This window comes from Eptesicus fuscus, chromosome 5 (assembly GCF_027574615.1).
Source record: "Eptesicus fuscus isolate TK198812 chromosome 5, DD_ASM_mEF_20220401, whole genome shotgun sequence".
Taxonomy (NCBI): domain Eukaryota; kingdom Metazoa; phylum Chordata; class Mammalia; order Chiroptera; family Vespertilionidae; genus Eptesicus; species Eptesicus fuscus.
This window is the reverse complement of record NC_072477.1, coordinates 66,341,348-66,366,087: the sequence shown is the minus strand read 5'-3', so window position 1 is coordinate 66,366,087 and position 24,740 is coordinate 66,341,348. Positions and strand designations below refer to the sequence as shown.

Here is a 24,740-nt window from a genome sequence, read left to right as displayed (position 1 = left end):
GGTGCCTGTGTCGATCCTACTGTATGTAGGGAGATACAATCTAATGCAGCTTTGTTTTAAAAGCAGTTCTGTTCCCTGGCTTTTAAGAATGGAGGTGGTCTTTTACCAAAAAACAAACCTGGGGTGGTATAATAAAGCCACCGTGACAGATTGTGGAATGAGAGCTTGATTCTTATATAAGAGCATCTCAGTCTTTTAGGACCTATAAAGTATTTAAGTGGCTCTGACCTAGAAATTTGTCTCAATTGTTCTTGTAGGTGGCATTAGGCTTTGTGCTGCTGGCTCTGAGTAAACATGAGTGGGTCAGGGAACACCTGCTCAGTGGGAACAGGCCTTGTTAAGCTAAAAATCAGCTCTCTATCTGCGTTTCAGAAGTAACTAGGATTTTCACAGAAATAGCACTAACCAGAGCATATTCTAAACTCTTTGGTGCTATTTTTCTACTTGCCTGCAACAGAGCTAATAGCATACATAGGGGGACATAATCACTTCTAATCAAATTTGGTTTATTTTTAAATTGGTACCAAAATATATTCCAGGCAACTCCTCAGATCATCGTTTCATGGTCTCCTAAGTCCTGTGCACTGCCGTTCCAAAAGCAGCAAAGAGTAGAAGTCAAGTGTCCAGCCCCTCAGCCCAAGAATACAGTTAGAATCCACATGCTGGGTGAGAAGGGGGCAATCCCGTGGACGGCCCTGACCCTTCCTTGTGGAATGTGCTTTATAATTTGGGGTTGAATATTAGTCAGTGGACAGATTAGAGAGTACAAGTTCTCTGTTTGGTTTCTATGACTCTTTGAAGTTCCTTCATCTTACCAGCAGTTAGAAGGCTGCCTTCAATTCTCTGCCCACACTCAGCCCTAGGATAGGTCTTGATTTTTCAAGAACTGACTTAAGGGAGAATACAACAGAAACCCAGGCCTCGAGTGCATCCCCACTTTCAGATTAATTAAGGAATTAACCAGTGGAATGGTAGGTAGCAGGTACTGGTTAGACCAGGATTCAGGATACTCCCTTAACCAGGCTTGCTCAGTTTCCTGATCTAAGCAAGGTCTAAGGGGGGGGAAAAGGCTTGATTTCACCCCCTTAAGTAGTGGTATTTCTCAAGTCATGAAGGCCACTGAAATGTGGTTAGTGTCCTAAGATGACTTCCAATTCTTCCAGGTCCTTCTGGAAAGCTGAATCCTAAGGAGACAAGAGAACAATACTAGGACCCCAAATCTAAGCCAACATTTCCCAAACCACTGCTACCCAAGAAGAAGGGCCCTTTGCTTCATTTCTGAGCTGTTATCATAGCACCTACATGCAGAGTGAAGGCTCTTTTCTAAGAAAATAAGATTTCAAGGGAAGATTTTCTTTCTTGAAAGGGTCCAGGGATGACTCAATGATAAACCCAGGGTTAGAAAAGCTCTTAAAAGCATTACCTCACTAGTGACATCTGGCAGCTCCATGGCCAGCTTCACCCACTGTCTAGCTTCAGAGTTTTTTCCTAGTTCTCTGTAGCACTGAGAAGACACAACAGTGAAAACCTGAGAGAAATACCACCAGGAGACTGGAAGGGGATAAGTAGGTGTGCTTTGAGGAGTTTCCAGAATATTATCAACATACATACTTTTCATCTGTGTTAAAATAAGATAGGTGAGTTTACCTTGGAAATATATACCCGTCCTGCTTTGGAAAATCCTGGCTGTAGTTCTTCAACCTGGAGGGGGAAGGAAGGCATTCAGTAAGTGTTCCCAAAGTCAAGTCAAGCTCTGAAGTATATTAGAGATTTCAGCCCCCCTCCCTGGAGTCTGGTTTAGTGGGTCTGGGAATGTATATTTTTTATAGGCTCTCCAGGTGGTTCTGATTTTCCCATAGAACAGGCAAACAAAATTGGCTCCTACCAGAAACCTAATAATGTCCTTAGGAAAAACAAGGTCACCCGGGCAATTTTGGTTGCTGTCCACCCCTTCCCTTCCCTCCTCCCCTGATACCTTTAGGAAGCTCTGCAGGGCATCTTCCACAGTAGCACTGAGAGGGCTTTCAGATAAGGCTGTAGCAGTTTTTTTTTCTAGCCAGCTCAGGTGAGCAACCTGCCAGCAAAAGATCAAGGTGTGAATCAAGTTTTAACAAGAATTTTCAGAATATTGCATATTCTGTACTGAAAACAAACAGGGTCCAATTACAGTAACATGACCATTCAGAGGACTTGGCACTTGAGCCAGGCTGAGGCCCCAGCTCCCAATTTTTCACTGTAAGGAGATCAGTGTCACAGGACAGTGAGGTCCTTCTATTAAGGCCTGGAAGTTAGCTCACCTGGTAGCACCACCTGCCGAGGAGAAAGTGAGCCAGAGGGTTTTCTGGCCGGAGAGCAAGAGCTTTGTCCACATGCTCCTGAGGGGGGAAATGTAAGTATAAACTAACGTCAGACACCAGCGTTGATGAGGGAAGGGGGCAAGTCAGAGAGGCAGCAGGAACACTGCAAGGAGCGAGGAAGAGCAGGGAACGTGGACAGCACAAGGGAAGGAAGAGGAGCCTCTCCTCACCTTGAAGCTAAAGCCACTCTGGATGCGCTTCTGGATGCCCTCATGCTCAGCCAGCTGACCACAAAGCACTGCGTACCTAAGGGGGAAGCAGCAGCAAGCTCAGAGACGGGGGCTTCCCTGGCCCCTGCCCCTCCACTGGAGCGGAAACTCATTTCTATCTGTATGTCATTCCTCTTCACAGACCTGTGGTCCCAATTCATAGTCTTCTGTAAACACAATGGTAGGCTCTCCAAAGTGTACATACCAGGTACAAAAAAGGCTGGTCTCCTATACTTCATATTTAGGAAGGTCTTGGTCCAGATCTCCAACAAATTTCCTCTCATAATGATACAGACATAGGTATTATAAAAACTTAAAAAGCAGTTCTCTACTCATCAGCATCAAAGGGTACTAGACCTGAGTACATTCCCTTTTGTCTCCTGCAGACCCTAAAAGGCCTCATGCCTTGGAGGTACACAGGTTACCAACAGTAAACTGTGCTGTAGGACCATTAGACGGGTGGGGCGCTCCTGATGTTAACTTGGAAACCAACAGAAGCAGAGGAAGAAATGCCTCTGATTTCAGCCTTCACGTCCTTCCAGGGAGCAAAGCCAGCCAGCTTTCCATCTTCTGTCTTCAAAACCAAAGTCTCATTACCCCATTTCTCCAGCATTGTTTGCAGAGCACAGTTGACATTAAATGAGCATCTAAAGGCCCAAGTTGCTTTTTCACATGTTCACTAAATATCAGATATTTCCAGAGGCTCGTTTCCATGTTTAGTCCAAACAGCTTTTCCCCAAGATAGTTAGGAAAACATGAAGCCAATTTCCATTCTTGGGAGTCCAGGAGCCACAGGGAAGCAGCACCCATGACCCCCTAGAAACAGTGATGACCTGGCCTCTGAGATAAAGCTGAAACTTTACCTCAGCTACAGATAGAGAAACAGCTTCTCTCAGCTCCCAGTCTGAGGGCAGAGCTACAGAAAGCAAGAGGGGAGGTAGGAAAGGAACATTTTCATTCATACTCAGAGGTGCTGGAACCAGGCCCAGGACACAAGTTGGTGGAGCTTTTCCTCACATGAGACCACAAACAGGGCTATTTTTGAGAGCTAAATACTGACTACTGAACTGGAGGTAAACTCACATCCACTGTTCCTCATGCAAGCCAAGCAAAGAAGCGAAAGCCCACCATCAGCGAGGGAGAGCAGCTAGGGGAAAGGAGGTTGTGCAGGAGATGGGAGCTGCAACTTGTCCCAGCCTCCATGGGGAGCCCAGAACCCACAAGTTTTATAACTAGGGTTACTTACAAAGCTGCTCATTTCTCCAACCCTAATGGGGGTGGGGGTGGGGGTGGGGGGCCTGTACTCTCCCCTGCCTCATCCTGAAAGCACCTGCCAAAGAGAAATTCCCTGGGCCCCCAGCTGGGGGTAGGGTGGGGCATATGGAAGTAAAGGCCAGAGCTCCCCCTTCTGGTTCTTTCAGCAAATGCCTTTGTGGCCAGGACAGAGACGAGAGCTCCGCCCCTCCGCTCCTCTCTAACCCATGCTGGCTCCTCAAGGGACCCTGCAGGGAGTTATTACCATTGGTGGCAGTCAGCATTCTCATCCCCCTTCTCCAGAGCGGCCTCCGCTTCTTCTTTTCCTGTAGGACAAAGGTGATCCAGAGTAGATGAGGGTTCCCATGCACACTGCCCAAGAGGGGGCTTCAGGACGAAAGACTGTTCCAGCTCTCAGCAATGCCTATCCAGCCTGGACTTGGTTGGAAATAATTGTGAACTTGAACAGAATGAAAAGCTGCAAGTAGCTTTTCAGGGATGACTTCACTTCACCTCACCTTCCTGATTTCTGTCGTCAGCTGTCCCAGCAAACTTGTTTTTACAATTCCCACTGATGTGCTTGCTGCACTTCAAGTATAAAAGGACCCAAAGTCAGCCTGAAACTGCCGGACAAACCTGACCCTGGAGGGTTTTTATTTGGGGTCTGTAACAAATAGGCTTCAGGGTATCCATGAATCCCTCTGAAGTTATACAAAATTTTAGGTACCTGTGCATTTTATTGAGAAGGTCCACAGCTTTGATAAAATTCTCAAAAGGATCCATGATCCAAAAACATTAATCACAGCTCTAGGCCAAAATTCACCAAACCCAAATGGACTGACGAATGACCAGAGGTGACTGTCACTTATTTAGTCTTAAGTTTCCTAGGCACCAAGACTAACAAAGAAATTGAGGCCTAACTGTCACAAGGGTCCCCTCAAATGACAAGTCTAGAGCCTCCAGATGAGGACCATCACGCCCACACAGTGGAGAAAATAGCACCCTGCAAAAGGGGACTTCTTTGATTAAAATGGAGAGGGCTTGGAAGGGAACATGGAGAAAGTAAACAAAAGTAATGGCTGAGGTGGTAGGCTGTCTGTCTGAAATGTTTCTTCCTTAAGTGACAGTAATGATGGTAAGTTGGATATGCAGCAAATACATTTTTAAGGTAGCTGATGAGAATCCTACATATCCCTTTCCAAACAGAAGAACAATCTCCCCCCGCCCCGCCCCAGTGAGGGATATTGTCTCTTGAGGGATTTCTCTCTACCCCTTCAAAGCACTGTCTCACTAGGAAATAATAGTGAAAAAATGAGAACTAGTTCCTGCCAGGTTAGACATAGGGGTGAACAGATACTGCCTGAGATCCCAACGAATGACTGCCTCCTGGCGGTCCAGCTTCTAGAGACAGAACAAAATGAAGAACTTTAGAGCCAGCACGGATGGTCCTAAAAAGCTGGAGTCCCAGGGCAGGGCCTTCCAAGATGCTACATAGTCATCTGACCTCCAGCAGGAACAAACTCATCCAGGGTGCTAACCTCAGGAAACCAGGCCAGTGCGGGCTGTGGGTGCTCCTAATAAGAGCTAAACAATGACCAAAGGGAAAGGAAAGGCTCTTATTGATAATCAAAAGCTGATCAGAATCCTCACCTAAAATGTGGATGGGAAAGCAGGACATTCTTTCAAATAAAGACGCAAACAATAATCACCTTCTCTTAAAATTTCCAGGGATTTTTCTGAAAGTGTATAACAATGAACATGTGATTCAATTGGGCTTTTTTTTTTTTAATATATATTTTTATTGATTTCAGAGAGGAAGGGAGAGGGAAAGAGAGATAACAGGGCGGGCTGTTTTTATTTGTTAACCTCACCCGAGGATATTTTTTCCATTGATTTCTAGAGAGTGGATGGGAGAGAGGGAGGGGGGCAGAGAATGAGAAAGAAATATCGATGTGAGAGAGACACATTGACAGGCTGCCTTCTGCATGCACCCCAACTGGGGCCTGGGATGGAACCGTGACTCCTCAGTGTGAGGGATGATGTTCCATCCATTGAGCACCACCGGCCAGGGCTGGCCTGTTCTTTTTATAGCAACTTCCTAAACACATGTTTAGAGCACTTGGGGTATTGTCAGATTCTACATTATCAAAGATTCAATAACGTTTGCAAGGCTGTATTTATAAAAGTGGGAAAGTAGACAAATCCATCCTACATAATAAAGAGCTAATATGCTAATTAGACCAGATGGCAGAAGGACCAGTGGGCGAGGGGCGGGGCCAGCGAGCCTGCGCTGCCAGGCCAGCCATGGCGGTCCAGGTGCCCGTGCCCCTCCCCCCCCCCGCCACTTCTGCAGAGGCGGCTGCAGAGGAGGGGGCCTAAGCCGCAGTTGGACATCCCCTGAGGGCTCCCAGGCTGCCAGAGGGATGTCTGACTGCCAGCTTAGGCCCAATCCCCCAGGGAGCAGGCCTAAGCTGGCAGGTGGACATCCCCTAAGGGGTCCCAGACTGCCTGCGAGAAGGCACAGGCCTGGCTGAGGGACCTCCCAAGTGCATGAATTTTCGTGCACTGGGCCTCTAGTTTTAGATAACTAACTGAACCACAAGACCTGGAAGCCCACTGATGGTACATGACTCAAAATGAGGCGGGACACGTCCCATCCCCACAAAACCAGTCACTTTTTATTCAAACATGCTTAGAAAGAGGAAGAGAGAGAAACACCAATTGGCTGCCTTCCGTACATGCCCTGACCAGGAATCGAAGCCACAACCCAGGCATGTGCCCTCAATGGGAATCGAACCAGCCACCCCTTGGTGCATGGGACAACGCTCCAACCAAGTGATTCACTCTGGTTGGGCCAGTTGCTTTTTTTTGTTGTTAATCCTCAACCGAGGATATTTTTCCCCCATTATTTTTAGAGTGAAAGGGAAGGGGAAAGACAGAGAAAGGAAACACCAATTGGTTGCCTCCAGGGGTCAAACCTGCAACCAAGGCACATGCCCTTGACCGGAATCGAAACCAGGACCTTTTGGTTCACAGGCCGACATTAACCACTGACCCCAACCGGCTGTGGCTGGGCCAGTCGCTTTTTAAAGTCCCAGGATTCTCAGTGATAGAGAGGGACGAACCCTCAGCCACACACACCCCAGGGCACAGATTTGGCAATAGAGTTGCTAAATAGGTCCCAGGGACTTCTAACCTGGCAGTACTCTCCCAAACTATACTCACAGGTGCTCACCAAACATACTCCACTCACATCCTCAGCACGGCCTCACACTCTCCGTAACTGAAACCACACTCCTAAGTCGCAGCAAAAAACCTCTTCAGATTAAGAAAGAAGATCTTGCCGAAACCGGTTTGGCTCAGTGGATAGAGCGTCGGTCTGCGGACAGGAGGGTCCCAGGTTCGATTCCGGTCAAGGGCATGTACATTGGTTGCGGGCACATCCCCCGGTGGGGGGTGTGCAGGGGGCAGCTGGTCGATGTCTCTCTCTCATCGATGTTTCTAACTCTCTATCCCTCTCCCTTCCTCTCTGTGAAAAATTAATAAAATATATTTAAAAAAAAAAAAAAGATCTTACCCTCCTTTGTGTTTGGGGAGAACAAAGACTTAGGCTGGAACGAGACTAGTACTCCTAAAAACGTGCACGAGTGGTACACTCGGACCCCAGCCCTGTGCAGAAGAGCAGGCTGTTCTGTGTCAAGGAAGCAGGGGATCCTGGAGCCCCCGTTTGTTCCCAGGGAGTAACTGAGCCACAGCGGCCCTGACAGTCTGCCCTTGTGGCTCCTCTGGACCCCGGGCAGGTGGGCTGGCTCCACCCCAGCCAGTCAGCCACCTTCCCACCAGGGGCCTGTCAGCACTCACCGTTTTGCGCATATGACTTCTTCTCGCTCGCCTCCTCCGCGAGCTCACACATGTCGCTGTAGGCCCGGGCCAGGCGCCAGAGGAAGTCCTGCCGACCTCCGTACTGCAGACCAAGCAGAGAACGGGATGGGCCCTTCTCCCTCAGAGAACTGGGCTCGGGCCTCCCACACCCCACGTTTGAGCTTCCACGCCAGTGTGTTAGATGCTGACTGACATTACTTCAGTTTTATGCATGGCCCTCCACCCCCATATGACCTCCCTTTCCTCGGGCTAACTTTGGGGCATCAGTTCGGCAGTGAACCTGAGGAAAAGGGAATTGCGGTGAAATCCCTGGTGTTGGGAACGTCAAGTGCCCCGTAGGCAGCTTGGGCTCTGCCTCAAGGGGAATAAAAGGACATTCCAGTTCTCTGCACATTTCCCTCGACTGAGAGGTGGGGAGAGACCTGCCCTCAGGAGGAGGCTCTGGAGCAGGCACAAACCTAGGCCCTAGGGCAGCATGTAGCCCCGGGAAGAGGATGTGCACCAGCCGTCTCCCCCCCATTTCCCTCCCGCAGCACCAGGCAGGTCAGTAACCACAGGGCCTGCTCTGTTCCCTCGGAGTCGGGAGGGAGGGAGGGAGGGAGGGAGGGAGGACAGGCGGCAGCTGGAGCCTCACCGCTAGCTTGTTGTTGAGCAGCAGCTGGAAGCCCTCCCGCTTGCTCTGCTCACTGCCCCGGTGCAGCTCGTCGGCCTGCAGCAGGAGGGGCAGCACGTCCGGGCCAGGGGAGCCCTCAGCCTCCGGGGCTCTGGGAACTGGGCCTGAAGCCACCTCTGCCTCCAGGTCCAGAGAATCCTTTCTCCCCGTCTTCACGGTCTCACCGCTCACTTCCTCTTCCCCGTCTTCACTCTCCCTGTCAGAATCCCGCTCATAGTCAGACTCGGCATTAGCTGTTGTGTAACTGTGGCAGAGAAATGTGAGTTCAGGGTCAAAGCGGGGGACCATCAGCCTTAGAACTCTGGGTCTGTCCCTCACCCACAAAGAGGGGCTCTCCATGACACTGTCCAGAAAACCAATTTAAGAACCACTCCCCCACTTTCTTCAGAGGACTAGGCAGAAACTAGGCCTCTGAAGAAAGCTTCCTGTGGGAACTGTGGGCTGGGGAATGATGTGGGAGAAGAGTGACCAACTCGGGGGGCCTGTGGCAGTCGGGGGCCATTGTCAGAACCCCCTGTGCAGCTACTATCAAGTCTGACAGAAAATGGAGAAAAAGAAAAAGCCTAGGAAGGTCTGTACGTACCAAAATGTTGCCAGTCGAATTAAAAGGAAATTGTTGGCCTGGCTGGGTGGTTTAGTTGTTTGGAGCTTCATCCCACTGGAGGCAACCAATCTGTTTTTCTCTTTCCTCCTTTCTCTCTCTCTCTCTCCCCCCAAAAAAATAAATAAAAACATCCTTGGGGCCCTGGCCGGTGTGACTAAGTGGTAGAGTGTGGGCCCAAGCACCTTCAGTGGTCAAGGGTTTGATTCCCTGTCAAGGGCACTATCTGGGTTGCAGGTCAATCCCAGGCCCTAGTCAGGGAACATGCGGGAGGCAACCAATCAATGTGTCTGTCTCTTTCACATCTATGTTTCTCTCACTCCCTCCCTCCCCACTTCCACTCTTTAAAAAAAAAAAAAAAGGAAAAATATCCTCAGGTGAGGATTCTCACACAAACATACTACATATCCTCAGGTGAGGAGGTGAGGATTTTAACAAATTTTTAAAGAAATTATTTTTCTACCTTTTATTTATTTATTTATTTATTTATTTATTTATTTATATTTTTATATATTTTTATTGATTTCAGAGAGGCAGGGAGAGGGAGAGAGAGAGAGAAACATCAATGAGGAAAGAGAATCATTGATCAGCTGCCTCCTGCATGCCCCTTACTTGGGCATGTGCCCTTGACCAGAATCGAACCTGGGACCCTTCAGTCCGCAGACTGATGCTCTATCCACTGAACCAAACCAGCCAGGGCTATTTTCCATCTTTTAGTATGATTGCTTTAGTGAGCGTATTCAGAGTATCCCAAAACATGTAAACACAATTTAACAGCTGTGATAACTCACTTAATTTTCACTCCTTTTCAGGTTTAACTGATTTGAAATAATGGGTAAAGCCAAATTAAGCTTTGAACAAAGAAAATTTATCCACTAGTCTTTTTTATAGAGATACATAAAGTTTATAGTACAAAACCAGCAACAGTTTATGAATTGAGGGCACACAAATACCAATCAAAATGATTCTCTCCCTTTTTTTGTTAATATTCACCCAAGCATGTTTTTCCATGGACTTTTAGAGAGTGGAAGGGAGAGGGAGACAGAGAGAAACATCAATGTGAGAGAGACACATCGATTGCTTGTCTCCCACACACGCCCCAAGCCAGGGCAGGGGATCGAGCCTGCAACCAAGGTAAGTGTCCTTGACCGGAATCAAACCGTGACCCTTTAGTCCACAGGACGATACTCTATCCAAACCAGCCAGGCAACAAAATGATTCTTTATGTTTGTGTTTGCATTGCTTCATGTTATCAGCAGTGCCCGGACCAGAATGTTCATCATTTTGAAAATAGGCGTTGACCAAAAAAAAAATTATTCATTTTTGTAGATTATTTTAAATATTTAAAATGAACTGTATGTTAATAAACACTGACTTGATAATCATTCAAAGTGTGTATACCTTTTTTGGGACACCTATATTATTTTGTTTTTGTTTTGTTAATCCTCACCCCAGAATATTCTTTTTTTCACAGACAGAGAGAAATATCGATGTGAGAGAGAGATATCTATTGGTTGCTTCTGACACATGCCTCAACCAGGGCTGAGGATTGAACCTGCAACCCAGATACATGCCCTGGAATCGAACCCTCGACCCTCTGGTGCGTAGGCCAGTGCTCTAACCACAGAGCCACACTATATTCTTAGAAATAAAAAATAAATGAATGTTTAAGATTAAAACTTCAGCCCTGGCCGGGTAGCTCATTTGGTTAGAGTGTTGTACCAGTACATCGAAGTTACGGGTTCGATCCCCAGTCAGGGCACATACAAGAATCAACCAAATGAATGCATAAATAAGTGGAACAACAAATTGATCTTTCTTTCTCTCTCTCTCAAATCAAATAAATAAATTTTTTAAAAAATATAAAAACTTCCATGTTGGAGGAGCTGATCTCCTGAGCTAGATGGCTCACGAGGCTCAGGGTCTGTCAATCTTTTTTGCTTTATCAGCCAAAGGCGTCTGTCAGAATAACTTGGGTGGTGCCAGCCTCTGGGGCCACGGGCAGCCGCAGATTCCCACATTTTCTTTCTCAGTTCAGTGTGGGCCTCTATCCCGTCAGCCAGCGAACCTAAACTGCAGTAGGAATAGCCCTGGGACACCTTTGCAGTTGCTAGAGGTGGGGTGAGGGCCATTTGCAGCCAGAAGCAGGAGAGAAGGAAGATGCAAGCAGAACCCCCTGGGAAGGTATCTCTGGGCCACCATAAGCCAGGGAGCCCCAACCTCGATTCCCCACTGACGAGGAAGCCAAGTTTCTCTCAGATGTTGGCCTGTACCAGCAGCTGATTAGGGGGTTCTTCCTAACTGCCAACGGAATCAGACAACGACAGCAGGGGAGAAGGTACGGCTTCCAGGGGCCAGAATCAGGCACCAGAGAGGCCTCCGGACGGAGTGGAAGGAAAAGCGGGTTTTACGAGACACAAGGTTCTGAAGCACAGGGAGGACTTTAGGTGGTAAGCCTTCCTCCATCCTGGACTGAAAGATCCCCATTGCTGGAGCAAAACAGAACTGAAGGAGAGGTGTGGGCTGAGCGCTGTAGGCCCGAAAGCCAGACGTGGTAAGGAGGCAGGTTCCATCTAGAAAGTACCAGGTGAGCAATCCATGCTGACTGCTGCTTCCAGAATCGGCTAACAAAGGGGCCCTAGTAACATCTACCACAGGAACTGACAACTTCACCCTGCTTTTGAAGAACTTACCAAATACAGCAATCTGCAGTAAAAACTTGAGAAATTAAAGGGACAGGCAAAGTGCCATCAGGTTTCACAATCAACCTGCGTGGTGATGAGTGTGATGAGTGAGGCTGCACAGGGGCATCCGGGAGAAACCCAACGGCTCCTGGAGCCTGGACAACAGCCTCCCTACTCAGCCAGCCAGGCCCAAAGGCAAGCGGGTGAATGGTTATCTGGGGTGGAGAACTGGAGTCTCGTCAACTCCAGTTGCTAGAAAGAAGGGGAGATCCCATTCCCTGCTGGATTGAAGGCTGTCCTGGCCAATCAGGAGTCTCCCAGGAGGGACCCCTGCTCTTATGCTAGAGCACAGGCACCAACAGTCTCTCCAGGGAGCTGAGCCAGGAGGGAAAGTCCTACAATTTGTGATCCCTCTGGGTCCTAAAGGCTAAGGAGAAAGAGAGGTCAGGAGGGGCCTTTTTGCCGCCCACTGTGAGGTGGAGGAGCCTGTGAGGCCGGATGCTCCAGCAAGGCTGGCACAGTGAGGAGGCCGTTTACTGCACCGCAGCCCCACTTTGAGGAGCTCTGCTGCCTGGCACACAGTGGGCAGGCAGACACTTGCTGAGTGAGCACTGACATCAGCCTCATGGGCTTCCAGGATCTGAGAGATGGATCATGTGCCAGAGCTACATGGGCTGCCATCCCTACATTCACATGCTCTCACACCCCCTGGACCACCATCCCAACCCTTGCAGGAATCCGAGAGAGAGAGAGAGAGAGAGAGAGAGGCCCTCTTGTTGAATATGCCAGGGAGCTTTGAGGTCAGCAAGGGACTGGCAGAGACCTTTGAAAAGGCCATTTGGATCTCTACACTCAGACGGAACACTGTCGCCACGGTGGGTCAAGAACCCAAGGCTCCCTCGGAACAGGGAGCCCAGAGCTATCCGACTCTACTTGAGTGATCAAGGCCTCAGTTACACATATCTCCCCTCCTGGCAATTAAGTTTCTTTCCTTGAACTCCTAAGCCCCATGAGAGGGGCTGAGCTGAAGCATTCAAAGACAAGCAGGTGTGGGTTCTGACCCTGAGACCTCTCAGTGGAGTGAGAGGTAACACCAACCTAAATGAGGTGGTAAATGCCAAAGGAGATGAGATGGCAGGCGATCCCTCTGGGCTGGGATGCCTGTGAAGCTTGCTGGAGGCCGGGTGTTTTAGGGCGAGTCTGGTTTTTACAGGGAGGGAACTAAAGCTGTATTTGCTACAATGCTCAGGGAACAAGCTCACGGACCCACACAGGGACTCTGCCTCTGCCACATTCAGTCAGTCCTCTGGGGCCTCAACGTTACTATTTTATTTGGGGGATGAAAGGTACTACAGCTTCCAGTGGACTGAGTAGCCATCAAATACTCTTACCCTTTCATCCCTCAAACAGGCACTCCTTGCCCCAGACCCACATGTTCAAAGTCATTCCAGAGTTTGAGGTCTCCCATCATTGCCCCTTGACCTAGATGGCAGTGACCATGGCAAAAAGAATTACTCACTACGGCCACTGCCCCAGATGGCAGCCAGCTAAACCAGAGTCTTGCTTCACCCCATTCGCTCCCACATGTCACACGATCAGTCGTGGGGCTGAGCCGCTGGAGCTATAATTAAGAAAGCCACCCTTCCTCTCATCCCATCACAGGTGGTGGAAGGCCAGTCCTGTCCCCCTTACGGGGGCCCCGGTGAGCACCCACAAGCTTCCCTGGCTAAAGAGAAGTTTAACTTCTTAGAAATCATCCATGGCCTTGAGTTCTACATCCTGATCTTGGGCAGATCTGTGACCTCTCCTGTTCTACCCTCTGACAAAGCTCACACATCAATTCCCCACCCAAGCGACCTGCTTCCTTGGGTGCATGAAGATGCTCCTTAAGTCTCAGGGTCCATTATCAACCACTTTGTCCTTTCAATCCAGATGTGTCAAATATTGCCTTTCTGCCCCTCCTCTCAAACAGCCCATGGAAGCTCTCAGCCCAGAGTTATTAGGTAAACTGAACACAGACAACAGGGATCAGACAACCCTGGCATCAGTAGCTATGAACGGAGGACTCAAGTTCTACTAAGACTTGCTTCTTTTATTTTATTAATTTTTAGAGAGAGGAAGGGGGGAGGGGAGAAAGAGAAACACCCATGTGAAAGAGGAACATAGATCAGTTGCCTCCCCCACCTGCCCCGACCTGGGATCGAACTTGCAACCTGGGTATATGCCCTGACCCGGAACCAAAGCCGCCTTTCGGTGGGTGGGACAAGGCTCCGACCAACTAAGCCACACCGGCCAGGGAAAGACTTCACTTGTTTCTAAAGGCATCTGAGCAATAAGCAGATCCAGCACCAGTGCCTAGTGGCAGTGACATGGAAAAAGAGAGTAATAAATTCTTAATTTTCTTAGAAAGCCAACTGAGCAGAGGCAGGAGAATGGCCCAAACAACGCTGAAATCTCTGAGTCGGAGGTACTGAACATACTGTACTCCCGTGGGCAGTGAGCTGTGGCAGCTCTTAGTCAATGGGAGGAACTCCCAAGGGCTGCATGGGACACGTCTTCCTGTGAAGGCCCTTCTGTGCCCTGACGACCAAGCCGTACCTCAGATCACAGACCCTCACACCTCTGCAGATGAGGCCAGCTAACCTGAACCTGGCAGTTGTACAACTCTGGGCAAGGCAGCACACCTTGCTGAGCCTCAGTCTGCTCTGAGAAACAGAAAAATAGCATCTACTCCATAGGATTCTTGTGAGGATTAAGTCAGAAAATACCTCCAAAGTGCTCAGTACCCGCCCCCCCCCCCCCCCAAAAAAAGACAAAGCGCTCACTACCATGCCTGTCACAGAGAACGAATAACCCGTAGTTAATATTATAATGTGTTTCAGCTAAAGAGAGTGCTACAAAGTTCCTCCTGAATGGCCTGTTTATAGCTAAATCAGACTTTCTGACTCAAGAGAAGGCGTGGGTATTCTCTGCACCAATCTTTTCCTCGAGGAGGAAGAGAGGTCAGCAGTGGCCACCAAAGAGAGGTCAGCCTCTAGACCTCATGCACACTACTACCTGGACCGCTGGAGCGAGCAGCAAACCCGGGCCGATGCTGCCATGACAGCATCAGGCATTACAACAAAGATGTTCACTCAGACTTCTTGCTTGGCACCAAAGTTTCAAAATGGCACCAGTGGTTTCAAATCAAAAGCTGCAGCCTGACCAACTTGGTAGGCTGTCCATGAGATTCCTGCCTGCGGCCACATCTCACGGCAAGGCCTCTGGTCAGACTCTCTGGGCCACCAGTTACTCGGACAGTCACCTCCCATCTGTAACGTGAAGGAAGCAAGCCTCTCCTGTGGGAAGAGGAGAGTATCCGGGGGAGGGGCGCACACTCTGTGAAGGAAAAAGTTCTTGTGATAACACAGGAAAAGGCTCAATTCGTGTTACTAAATGGTTGGAGCATTAGCCTGTGCACCAAAGGGTCATGGGAAGGGTTTCGGGTTCGATTCCGGTCAAGTGCACATAATTAGGTTGCAGGTTTGGCCCGGTCAGGGCGTGTGCAAGACGCAGCCAGTTCATGTGTCTCTCTCACATTGATGTTTCTCTCTCTCCCCTTTCTCCCTTCCACTCTCCCTGAAAAGCAATGGAAAAAATATCCTTGGGTGAGGATGAATAAAACAAAAGTTGGTAATGTTATAGAGAAAAATAGAAATAAAAAATATATAATGACAATGTAAACAACAAACCTACTTAGAGGAAAATAACAGATGCAAGCAATAACCATTGTTAACATTTCTATTTGTCTGGATGACATAGGTGGATGGTTTTTCTTATTTCAACTGTTCTGTATTTGTTTATACCAGGGGTGGGGAACCTTTGTTCTGCCAAGGGCCATTTGGATATTTATAACATCATTCACAGGCCATACAAAATTATCAACTTAAAAGTTAGCCTGCTACCTTTGGTCAAACATTTACTTAACTCACCCCTAATGCCTTGGCAGGGCCAGACCTAATGATTTCATGGGCCTCATACAGCCCACGGGCCAGATGTCCCCCAGCCCTGATTTATACCCTTACCTTGTTCCAAACAGTATTTATGGCAGCTTGGTGTGAATTTCCCATTGGTGAGCATCGCTTTCACAAAATGTAGCCTGGCTGGAGCCACAACTGCCTCCAGGAGAGATGTCTTACCCGCCTTCGCTCTCCGCATCTGTGAATGTGCCTCCCGAGGTCGCGGTGAAGTAGACAGAGCTGGAGCCGGTGGAGTCACTCCTCTCTCGGGCAAACGGGAACCTTCGCCGCCGAGCCACTCTCTGGTTCTCTTCCATGTGGGATCTGAAAAGCACGGTGGCTTAGACCCATCCAGCCTCTTTCCCCTCACCATGCGGGAGCCTCTCACACCGCACCTCATTAAAGGGCCAAGGGCAGAGAAAACCCTGGGCCTTGGCTCTGGCCAGGTGCTCAGTTGGTTAGAGGTCATCCGGCACACCAAGGTGACGGGTGGTCATTCATGAATGCATGAATAAGTTGAACAAATCAATGTTTTTCTCTCGCTCTCTCTCCCCCTCCTCCCCTCCCTCTCTAAAATCAATTAATTAAGAATATATTTTAAGAAAATCCTGGGTCTCTACACTCAAGAGAACAAGGGCAGCTCTCTGGGCAGACCAGGTTAGTCAGAACAAAGCGTTTCAGCTGCTACAACAGATTACAAAGGCTCAAAAGCAGCAAGGAACTTGTGCAAGGCCGGCTTCCCTGCCAATTAGGTGAGGAGCCATAAAGCCGGCCTCCTCCTTCGAGACAGACAGCGAAGGCCAGAACACAGCTCAGCTGACAAGGCTGTAGAGACTGGGGCCAAGGCAGGAGAGGAGGCTGATTACTCACCGGAACTCCCCAACAATCTGCCCAGCAAGCCCCTGCAGGCTGCTCCTCAGCTCCTCCACCTCCCGCCGCAGTGCCACCAGACTGGTCAGCACGAAGTCCAGGCGGTCCAGCACCATCTCCTGCCCTTCTCGTGGAAGGCTGGGCAGCACCGCAGCATCTCCAGCCTCACCTGGGACTGCTCGCAACGGCCTCACTGAAGGGAGGAGGACAGGAGACGTGATGTCCATGGGACACAGTGAGGAAAAGATCGTGCACCTAGAATTCAAGAACACTTGCTTCTCACTGGAGTTGTTTTCAAAGACTCAGAAGGCATATGTTCACAGCTGTCTTGTTAACAAGTCCCAAGTAATTATCCAGAAAAAAATCAAGGTCCCAATCCATCAACAAGGGCCCTCTGTTCCAGGAAGCTTCCTCACCAACCTTTGGCAGTATTACACACCAGGCCAGATGATATAAAATGCTTGCAAGAAAAAATAAAATAAAGTACAATAAAATGCTTGCAAGAGTGAGATTCCTCAAAGTCAGGGCAGTTTCCCTGCTAAAATGAAAGAAAAACCTATATCTGACTACAGGCATACCTCGGAGACCTGGCGGGTTTGGTTCCAGACCACTGCAATAAATAAAATTTCACAATCAAGTGAGTCGTAATATTTTGCTAGTGAAGATTGGGGGGGGGAAATGCAATGTCTGTGAAGCACTATAAAGCGAAGGTATGCCTGTATATAATGCCCAGATATCTGTCAATCCCAACCACACAGCAAAACTAAAATTGAGTTCACTCAAACTCTGATCTTGCACTTCACAGAGAATAGCAAAGAACACAGCTCCTTTCAAGAACTTCTTTTACTAGCATCAGAGAAGGGCAGAGAGAAAAAGGGTAGCTACTGAGAGAAAAGGCACAGTGGGAAAAGCCCATCAAAAACGTTGGAGGGCGGGAACCAGGTGGAGGGGGGCAATGAGGGGAGAAGAGGGACATCTATAATACTCTCAACAATAAAGATTTAATTTCAAAAAAGACATTGGAAAAACAGTATTACCAAGATCTGAATTGAGCTCTACATAAATTCCAACAGTAAATGCTAGTAAACTGAGAACTACTACCTAAGGCAATTTTACTGGAAAATGTAAAAGCAGGAAAGAAACGAGGGAGGCAGAACCCACAGCCCAGGAAGCACAAATCCGTGAAATCTAGAAACAGTCTAGGCCAGATTACAATACACATCCAACAGCACTCAAGACGGAAGAGCAAGGAGGTCCCTGGGAACAGCCACTTTCTCCCAACCTCAGCAGAACCACTACTGCTGAGAAATTACAAACAAAACACAAGGAAAATGAAGGGAAGACAAGCATACATGCAACATTAGGTTACTATCAGGTCGTAAATTGCTGACAAACGCTGCAATTTAAAATGATAACTCTTGCCCAGCAGGTGTGGCTCAGTGATTGCGCATCGACCTATGAACCAGGAGGTGACAGTTCAATTCCTGGTCAGGGCACATGCCTGGGTTGCAGGGATCCCTGGTATAGGAGGCAGCTGATCAATGATTCTCTCTCTTCATTGATGTTTCTCTCTCTCCGTTCCTCTCTGAAATCAATAAAAAAAAAAGTATTTTCAAATGATAATTCTTGTTGAAGACTCCTCTAAAACTAATTTTCTAAACCACTTGGCATTTGGTTATCAGAGAAAACACTCATTCCCAATTAACATGGGGTGAGGTTCTCTGAAAGCTCCACTATTACAGGAACATGAGGTTTGAACCAGCCCTGGATACTCTGCTCAAATGAATTAATTTAACATGAAAGTTTTGCAAAACTCAAAGTCCTACCCATTTCAGCTGTGGCTGGCTTCCACCCATATTCAGCTTCATTGCAAGTAAGCTCACTCGCAGCCCCATGGCATGTTAGGCCCAATCCTGCCTCTTACTCTGTGACAACCTTGGGAAAGTTACACAATCTTTCTTAATCTTGATTTCATCATAAGAAGGATAAAAACACTTGGACTAGTCTCCAAGATCCCTTCATTCTAATATGTAATTTAACACGTAAGCCTCAGGACTTTTAATTCCTACAAGGCTTGTTTTTCCTTTTGCTTTCTTTTGGACTCTTCCTCTACTTATTAAACACCGCACCCAACGCTGAGCAAGTGTCTTTAATATATATATGGCACCACTGTGGCCAAAACCAAAAGTGAAAGCTAAGCAGCCTTTTCACAATATACTGTCCTGGGATTACAGGCGAAAGAGTAGAGGAGAAGAGAAGAGGGAGAATGCTTTCCTTTTCAATAAGCTTTCCAAAAAGGTGAAACTCTCAGGCACCCGCCTCCGCTGTCCTGTCCCACAGGCTCTGCTAAGGCAGTCTGGATCCCAGGCCCATCCATCAGCCGTGACTGTGGCCTCAGAGGGCCGGCTCCTACCCTGGCGTCTGGGCTCTGAAGTCTGCGTGACGTCCAGTGAGTTGGGCAGGAGCTGGTTCTGGCCATGGCGCTGGGTCCGTTTCCACCGCTGTCTGTAAAGGGCATACAGGAACCCAAGGCCCGCGGCGGTGCCCAGCAACAGTCCCAGCCCGGAGCGGGCGCTGCCCAAGACTCCCAGGCTAGGCATGATGCACCTGCAGCCCGCGTGAGCCACGCGAGCAGGCGGGGGGGGGGGGGGGGTGGCGGGAAAGAAGAGAGATTCGTGAGCGTGATCCACCCCCCCCCACGCCGAACCCCTGGAGATATCTCCTTGCCCAGACCCTGAGCGCCCAATTACCTCACCCCAATCTGGACCCTAAGACTTCCGCCAGCCCCGAGCCGAACTACCGCGCCCCTCACACGGCGTGGAAGCAGCCTCCCCTCCAACACGCCCCCTAGCCCTGATCCCCGAGTCGGTTCCTGGGCTCCCAAACCCTCCGTTCCAGCCTCATGACCCTGCAGACCACACACCCGCCGCCCTGGCCGCAAACGCCTGGCCTCCCCGCGCCCTCGGAAGGCGCCCTGGCCTTGCAGGAAATAAACTTAGACCCTCACCCGGCCGCTCAACACCCAGGCAGCAGTCGCCGCCGCCTCACGCTGTCAATGACCGTGACGTCATTAAGCGGCGCCATCTGCTCCCGCTCGCTGTTAGGACGGCGCCGTGAGATGACCGCACTTGGCCGCGCCTCCCGCCCCAGTTTTTCCCAGGGGCGGGGCCACAGTGCGCCAGAGGGGCGGGGCCACAGTGCGCCAGAGGGGCGGGGCCACAGTGCGCCAGAGGGGCGGGGCCAGCGGAGCGGCCGGAAAGGTGCGGCGGGAAAGGCGCGCCGGGTCGGGCGAGAGGCGGACGCTGACTTACTGGGGCGAAGCTCTAGAAACCCCTGCGGTCTGGCCAGCTGAGTTACCATTTCTCTCCGGTCACACCAGTTACCGGCTTTTCCCCGGATGTCTTTCTACCTTCGCGTCTACTGTTGCTTCTGCCTAGAATGACCCATCTCTACCTGGAAAACGCCATCCCTTCCTTACCTATTCTTCAGTCTGTCGTAACTCGGACTCCATTTATTTCGGCTTAATTTATGCATTTTTATTCAAACCATTTGCTAAACACTAGACAATAGCGCTTTTCGCAGTTCAACTTACAACATGTAAACTATTGGTTGGCCACAAGAGGTGCCTGAGTCCCCAGGGCCAGCTTCTTAAAAACTCTTACCTTGCTCCTGAAAACTTGTATCCTGGCCCAGCTGGTGTGTCCCAGTGGTTGAGCGTGTATTTATGAACCGGGAGGTCAGGGTTTGATTCCTGGTAGAGGCACGTGCCAGGGTTGATGTTTCTATCTCTCCCTCTAGCCTCCTCTCTAAAATCAATAAAAATTTATTTTTTAAAAGCCTCATATCATAGATGCACACCCAACACATATATATAATTATTATTTAAAAAAACATATATATATATATGAAACCCTAATATGTAAATAGACCAAAGAGGGGAACAACCGAACAACCAGTCGCTATGACGTGCGCTGACCATCAGGGCACACGCGAAACATGGCGGGCGTTGGCAGCAGGGGGCAGAGCATGGAACATGGGCGTTGGCCAGGGCTGGATGGTGGAGTAGGAGAGAGGGGGCACCAGACCAAGGTAGGGTGCCCGTCACTGTCATCGGGGCAAGCCTCTGGTGGTTACTGAAAATTCTTTGCTCCCATGCACCGCAGTCCCACCCGCTGCTGGCGCCTGGCGCCGGCCCTATCGCTCAGCACCGACAGTGGGTGTGAGCAGGGCCAGAAGTGTCAGTGTGTGGGAGCAGCGTTGGTGGAAGCGGGGCTGCCAGCAGACGGGACCAGGGACCGCTGAGGGAGGGGCCAGGCAGGGGCGTGGAGGATGGGCCCCTGTGCCCACCGCAGTCTCGCAGGCTACAGTTCCTTTCAAGGTGCATGAATTCATGCACTGGGGCCCTAGTCCTATATAATAAAAGGCTAATATGCAAAATATCCCCACAGTCGGGAGTTTGACTGACCTGGAGTTAGACGTGTGATGACCACCAGGGGGCAGTGGCAGCAGGCATTCAGGGGAAGGGAGGCCCCAGCTGGCAGCCACTAGGGACCTTACCTGTGCACGAATTTTGTGCACTGGGCCTCTAGTATATACCAGGTATACCGGTTAATAATTTGAATTTTGTAATCAAAGGAAGCATGATAATTTCAAGAGAAACATCAAAAGTGCTTTATTCAAAGTAATGTCCATCGCTAGCTATACATTTCCCCCATCTTTCAGGTAATTTGTGGATACCGTCCCAATAGAACTTTTCTTGTTTTGAGACAAACCATTCAGAGACCCAATTTTCCACTTCTTTGTTTGTTTTGAAGTGCTGCTCAGAAAGTGCGTGTGCCATCGATTGGAACAAGTGGTAATCTGAAGGAGCAAGGTCTGGTGAATACAGCAGGTGGGTTAATACTTCCCAGGCAAGATCTTTTAACGTGTCTTGAACTGGTTTTGAAGTGTGTGATGGTGCGTCATCGTGAAGCAAAATTACTTTGTGCTGTGTCTTCTGGCAAATTCTGGTTGTTTCACGATCAAAGCGTGGTTCAAATTGATTATCTGTTGTCGGTAGTGATCAGTATTAATGGTTTCACCTGGTTTTAGAAGCTCATAATACACCACACCTTCCTGATCCCACCAAATGCAGAGCATTGTCTTCTTTCCGAAGCAATTTGGCCTTGCAGTTGATGTTGATGGTTGACCTGGGTCAACCCATGATTTTGTGCATTTGGGATTCTCAAAATAAATCCACTTTTCATCGCCAGTCACAATTAGATGCAAAAAAGACTTTCTTTCGTGTGTTGAAGCAACATTTTACTGATGACTTTTCGGTTTTCCACTTGTCTTTTGTTCAGGTGATGTGGCACCCATTTTCCTTCCTTTAAAATCTTTCCCATTGCTTGTAAACAATCAGAAATTGTTTGCTGAGCAACGTTTAATCTTTCTGCAAGTTGTTTTTTAGTTTGACACGCATCTTCCTCCAATAATGCTTGTGATTGTTGGTCTTCAAACTTTTCGGTTGACCTGGACGTTCATTGTCTTTCACATAGAAATCATCACTTTTAAAGCGTTTAAACCAGCGTTCACATGTATCTTGAGATGAAGCATGTTCACCATAAGCTTCCCAAAGTATTCAGCAGCACTTTTCTTCAAAATAAAGTAATGAATTAAAACTTCCTGCAAATGCTCTTTTTTTGGCACGAAATTCAACATTTTTTAAGCGTAAAAATATCTATGATGTTAACACCTTCAGAAAATTTGACATATGAAGTTTTGAAGCTTACTGTCAATACAACAAAATAGCATACATATCAAATCGCATACATATCAACATATGTGTAACTCCATCTATTGAAAAAAATCCGCATTATTAACCGGCACACCTCGTATTGTAAATAATGCTGCAATGTGCAAAAAAATAATATAAATGGAGCCTGAGCTGCCATTCCAGAGGCACATCTTATGCCTCAAGACCTTTGGAATGTGAAACAGGGCAAATTAACCTTTGGGCTGGACCTAAAGCAACATTGTAGTCCTAAAGAACTTTTTGCAAAGATAACAAGAAAGCAGGTATTTTGTCTACTGGACTGTTGACTATGGACTGAAAATCAACAACATTGTTTAGAATTAGCAGTACTGTTAGCTTATCCTTCTATTAATATACTTTTCCCCCTTTCCTTTCTCACAAATACCCCTTGCCTTGGTTTCCTAATCAGAATATTATTATTATTATCATCATTTTGAAGAAGAAAAGAATGAGGAGGAAGAGTAAGAGGAGGAGGAGGAGGAAGAGAGGAAGAGGAGCCCTAGCTGGTTTGGTTCAGTGGATAGAGCATTAGCCATTGGACTGAAGGGTCCCAGGTTTGATTCTGGTCAAGGCATGTACTTGGGTTGCAGGCTCCATCCCAATCCTGGTTGGAGAGTATGTAGGAGGCAACCAATGGATGTGTCTCTCTCACAATGATGTTTCTCTCCCTCTGTCTCTCCTTCCTTCCACTCTCTTTAAAAATCAATGGGAAAATGTCATTGGGTGAGGATTAACAAAACAAAACAAAAGAAGAGGAACATTATCTGGTCTGCCTGAATCAATGCTTCCCCAATAGGGATTGTTATCTCAATAAAGGCTTGTTGCCTTTTCACTTTGGCCTTTTATTTTCAGGTTGTGCTTTCATATTGAAAGTGTGTTTTTAATATCCTGTCCCCTATTTTTTCTCACTTTTTTCTGAACTGAGCTGGTGTTTCTTTTGTAATAAGAAAAAAATTAACTTAATTTTGGAGGGAATAAAAATTCATTTCCTCTGGTGGAATTAATCTCTGTATCTTTCTTTGCTTCTGAGGCTCAGTTACCTCCATTACACTTGCTTCCATGATTACTTGCTTTCTGCTCTATCTTGTGGACGAAAAGGGGCCACTTACTAAACCTGGCAAGCTCAGGGGAAGCCTGCATGGTGCCTTACAAAGTCAGGTGCCTTACATGGTGCCTGCATGTTCTGAAATGAAAACTTGTTAGCTAAAAGCAGTTTATGGAGGCTAGTCATGTCCTAGGCCGGCACCTTCCCTGACAAGGGCCAATCTTTACCCTAACTGAGCCTGTCTATTGTCTTTTTGCATCCACGATAACATATCGTTGGAATGTCAAAGTAATTTTCCTTTTTCTGAACCTCTCAGAGCACAGACACTGCTCTGCAGAGACCACAAATCCCCTCATTGTTACTGAGTTAATTGCCAGCTGTTAACTATCCTGCACCCATCTAAGTAAAAGAAGCATGTGTCTATCATTCTGCTTTTTATCCAACCCCAGAGGTTTCCCCACTTTGCCTTCTCCTGCCTCCCTAATCTATCACCAATGGATTTCATGTATCCCACATACGTCTCCTCTTTTGATTGTAATGTATAAAATAAGGTGCAAAACTGCCATTCTCCGGAGCATTATCTCAATCCATTGAGATTTTGCTTCCTGGCAATTGTCAACAGTTTGGCTCAAATAAACTCACAAAAATTCTCTGTCGGTTTGAATGTTTCTTACGTTGACAACCTCCCTGGACTGCTCACTGTTCTAGGGCGGGGTGCATGCCTGATTCATCTCCATGTCATCCGTGCCTAGCACAGCTCTAACGCAGAAGCCATCCACAAAATCTGAATAGAGGATGGAAGGGAAGAAGGAATGACAATACCCAGGCCCTGCCACTTTAATGAAAAGCTGTGCTGTGAAAGGACAATTTCTCCTCTATTTACAGGGGAGGAAGATCTGCCAGATAAACTGACTATGGCAGGAGGCAAGGCCAGATGGGCAGACCAAGCGAGGGAATTCATTTCCCTCTGGATATTAAAGATGTTATCTGGGCGAGGCTGCCAGGGCAATCAGCAGAGGGGTGGGTGGTTCTCGATAAAGCTCCCTATCTTACGCTGCATCTGCAGACCAGTTTTCCAAGTGTAATCAAGCCCTGGCAGCCTGAGATGTGCTGGCCTCTGTGTCCTCCCCACCTCCCACAGCCCGGCCTGGGAGAGGAGAGGAGAGCGACAGACCCCAAACTCCTATTCTGCTCTCAGAACGTGACGCCTTCATTTACCTGGCTCATCCAAGCGAGGTGACATGTCCAATGCCTTGGGACAGCAATTTTCACCCATGTGCCACAAGAATTTTTTAAACCTGCAGTACCTGCCCTAGCTGGTTTGGCTCAGTGGATAGAGCGTCGGCCTGTGGACTGAAGGGTCCTGGGCTCAA

General features: G+C 48.3%; 1 protein-coding gene across 1 annotated transcript; it reads right to left on the bottom strand.

Annotated features, from left to right (window-relative positions):
• Positions 1 to 701: 701 nt before the first annotated feature.
• RMDN3 (regulator of microtubule dynamics 3) lies at positions 702 to 19,494 on the bottom strand. Its single transcript, XM_008143007.3, has 13 exons — positions 19,452 to 19,494; positions 18,942 to 19,135; positions 16,529 to 16,721; positions 15,839 to 15,982; positions 8,337 to 8,619; positions 7,682 to 7,784; positions 4,086 to 4,146; positions 2,528 to 2,603; positions 2,298 to 2,375; positions 1,976 to 2,074; positions 1,648 to 1,701; positions 1,424 to 1,504; positions 702 to 1,184 (listed from the first exon to the last, which is right to left on the bottom strand). The coding sequence occupies exons 2-13, from the start codon at positions 19,126 to 19,128 to the stop codon at positions 1,131 to 1,133; spliced, it is 1,413 nt and encodes a 470-aa protein (XP_008141229.2). The 5' UTR covers positions 19,129 to 19,135; positions 19,452 to 19,494; the 3' UTR covers positions 702 to 1,130.
• Positions 19,495 to 24,740: the final 5,246 nt, after the last annotated feature.

Bases quoted from the DNA above. Each gene is read 5' to 3' on its own strand.
- RMDN3 (XM_008143007.3), bottom strand. From the start codon at position 19,128: ATGCCTAGCCTGGGAGTCTTGGGCAGCGCCCGCTCCGGGCTGGGACTG. The intron at 4,147-7,681 runs GTGAGTGCTGAC...TTTGTCCTACAG, and splicing joins GAAGTCATATGCGCAAAACG to GAAAAGAAGAAGCGGAGGCC. The intron at 2,075-2,297 runs GTGAGCTAACTT...TTTTGCTGGCAG, and splicing joins TCGGCAGGTGGTGCTACCAG to GTTGCTCACCTGAGCTGGCT.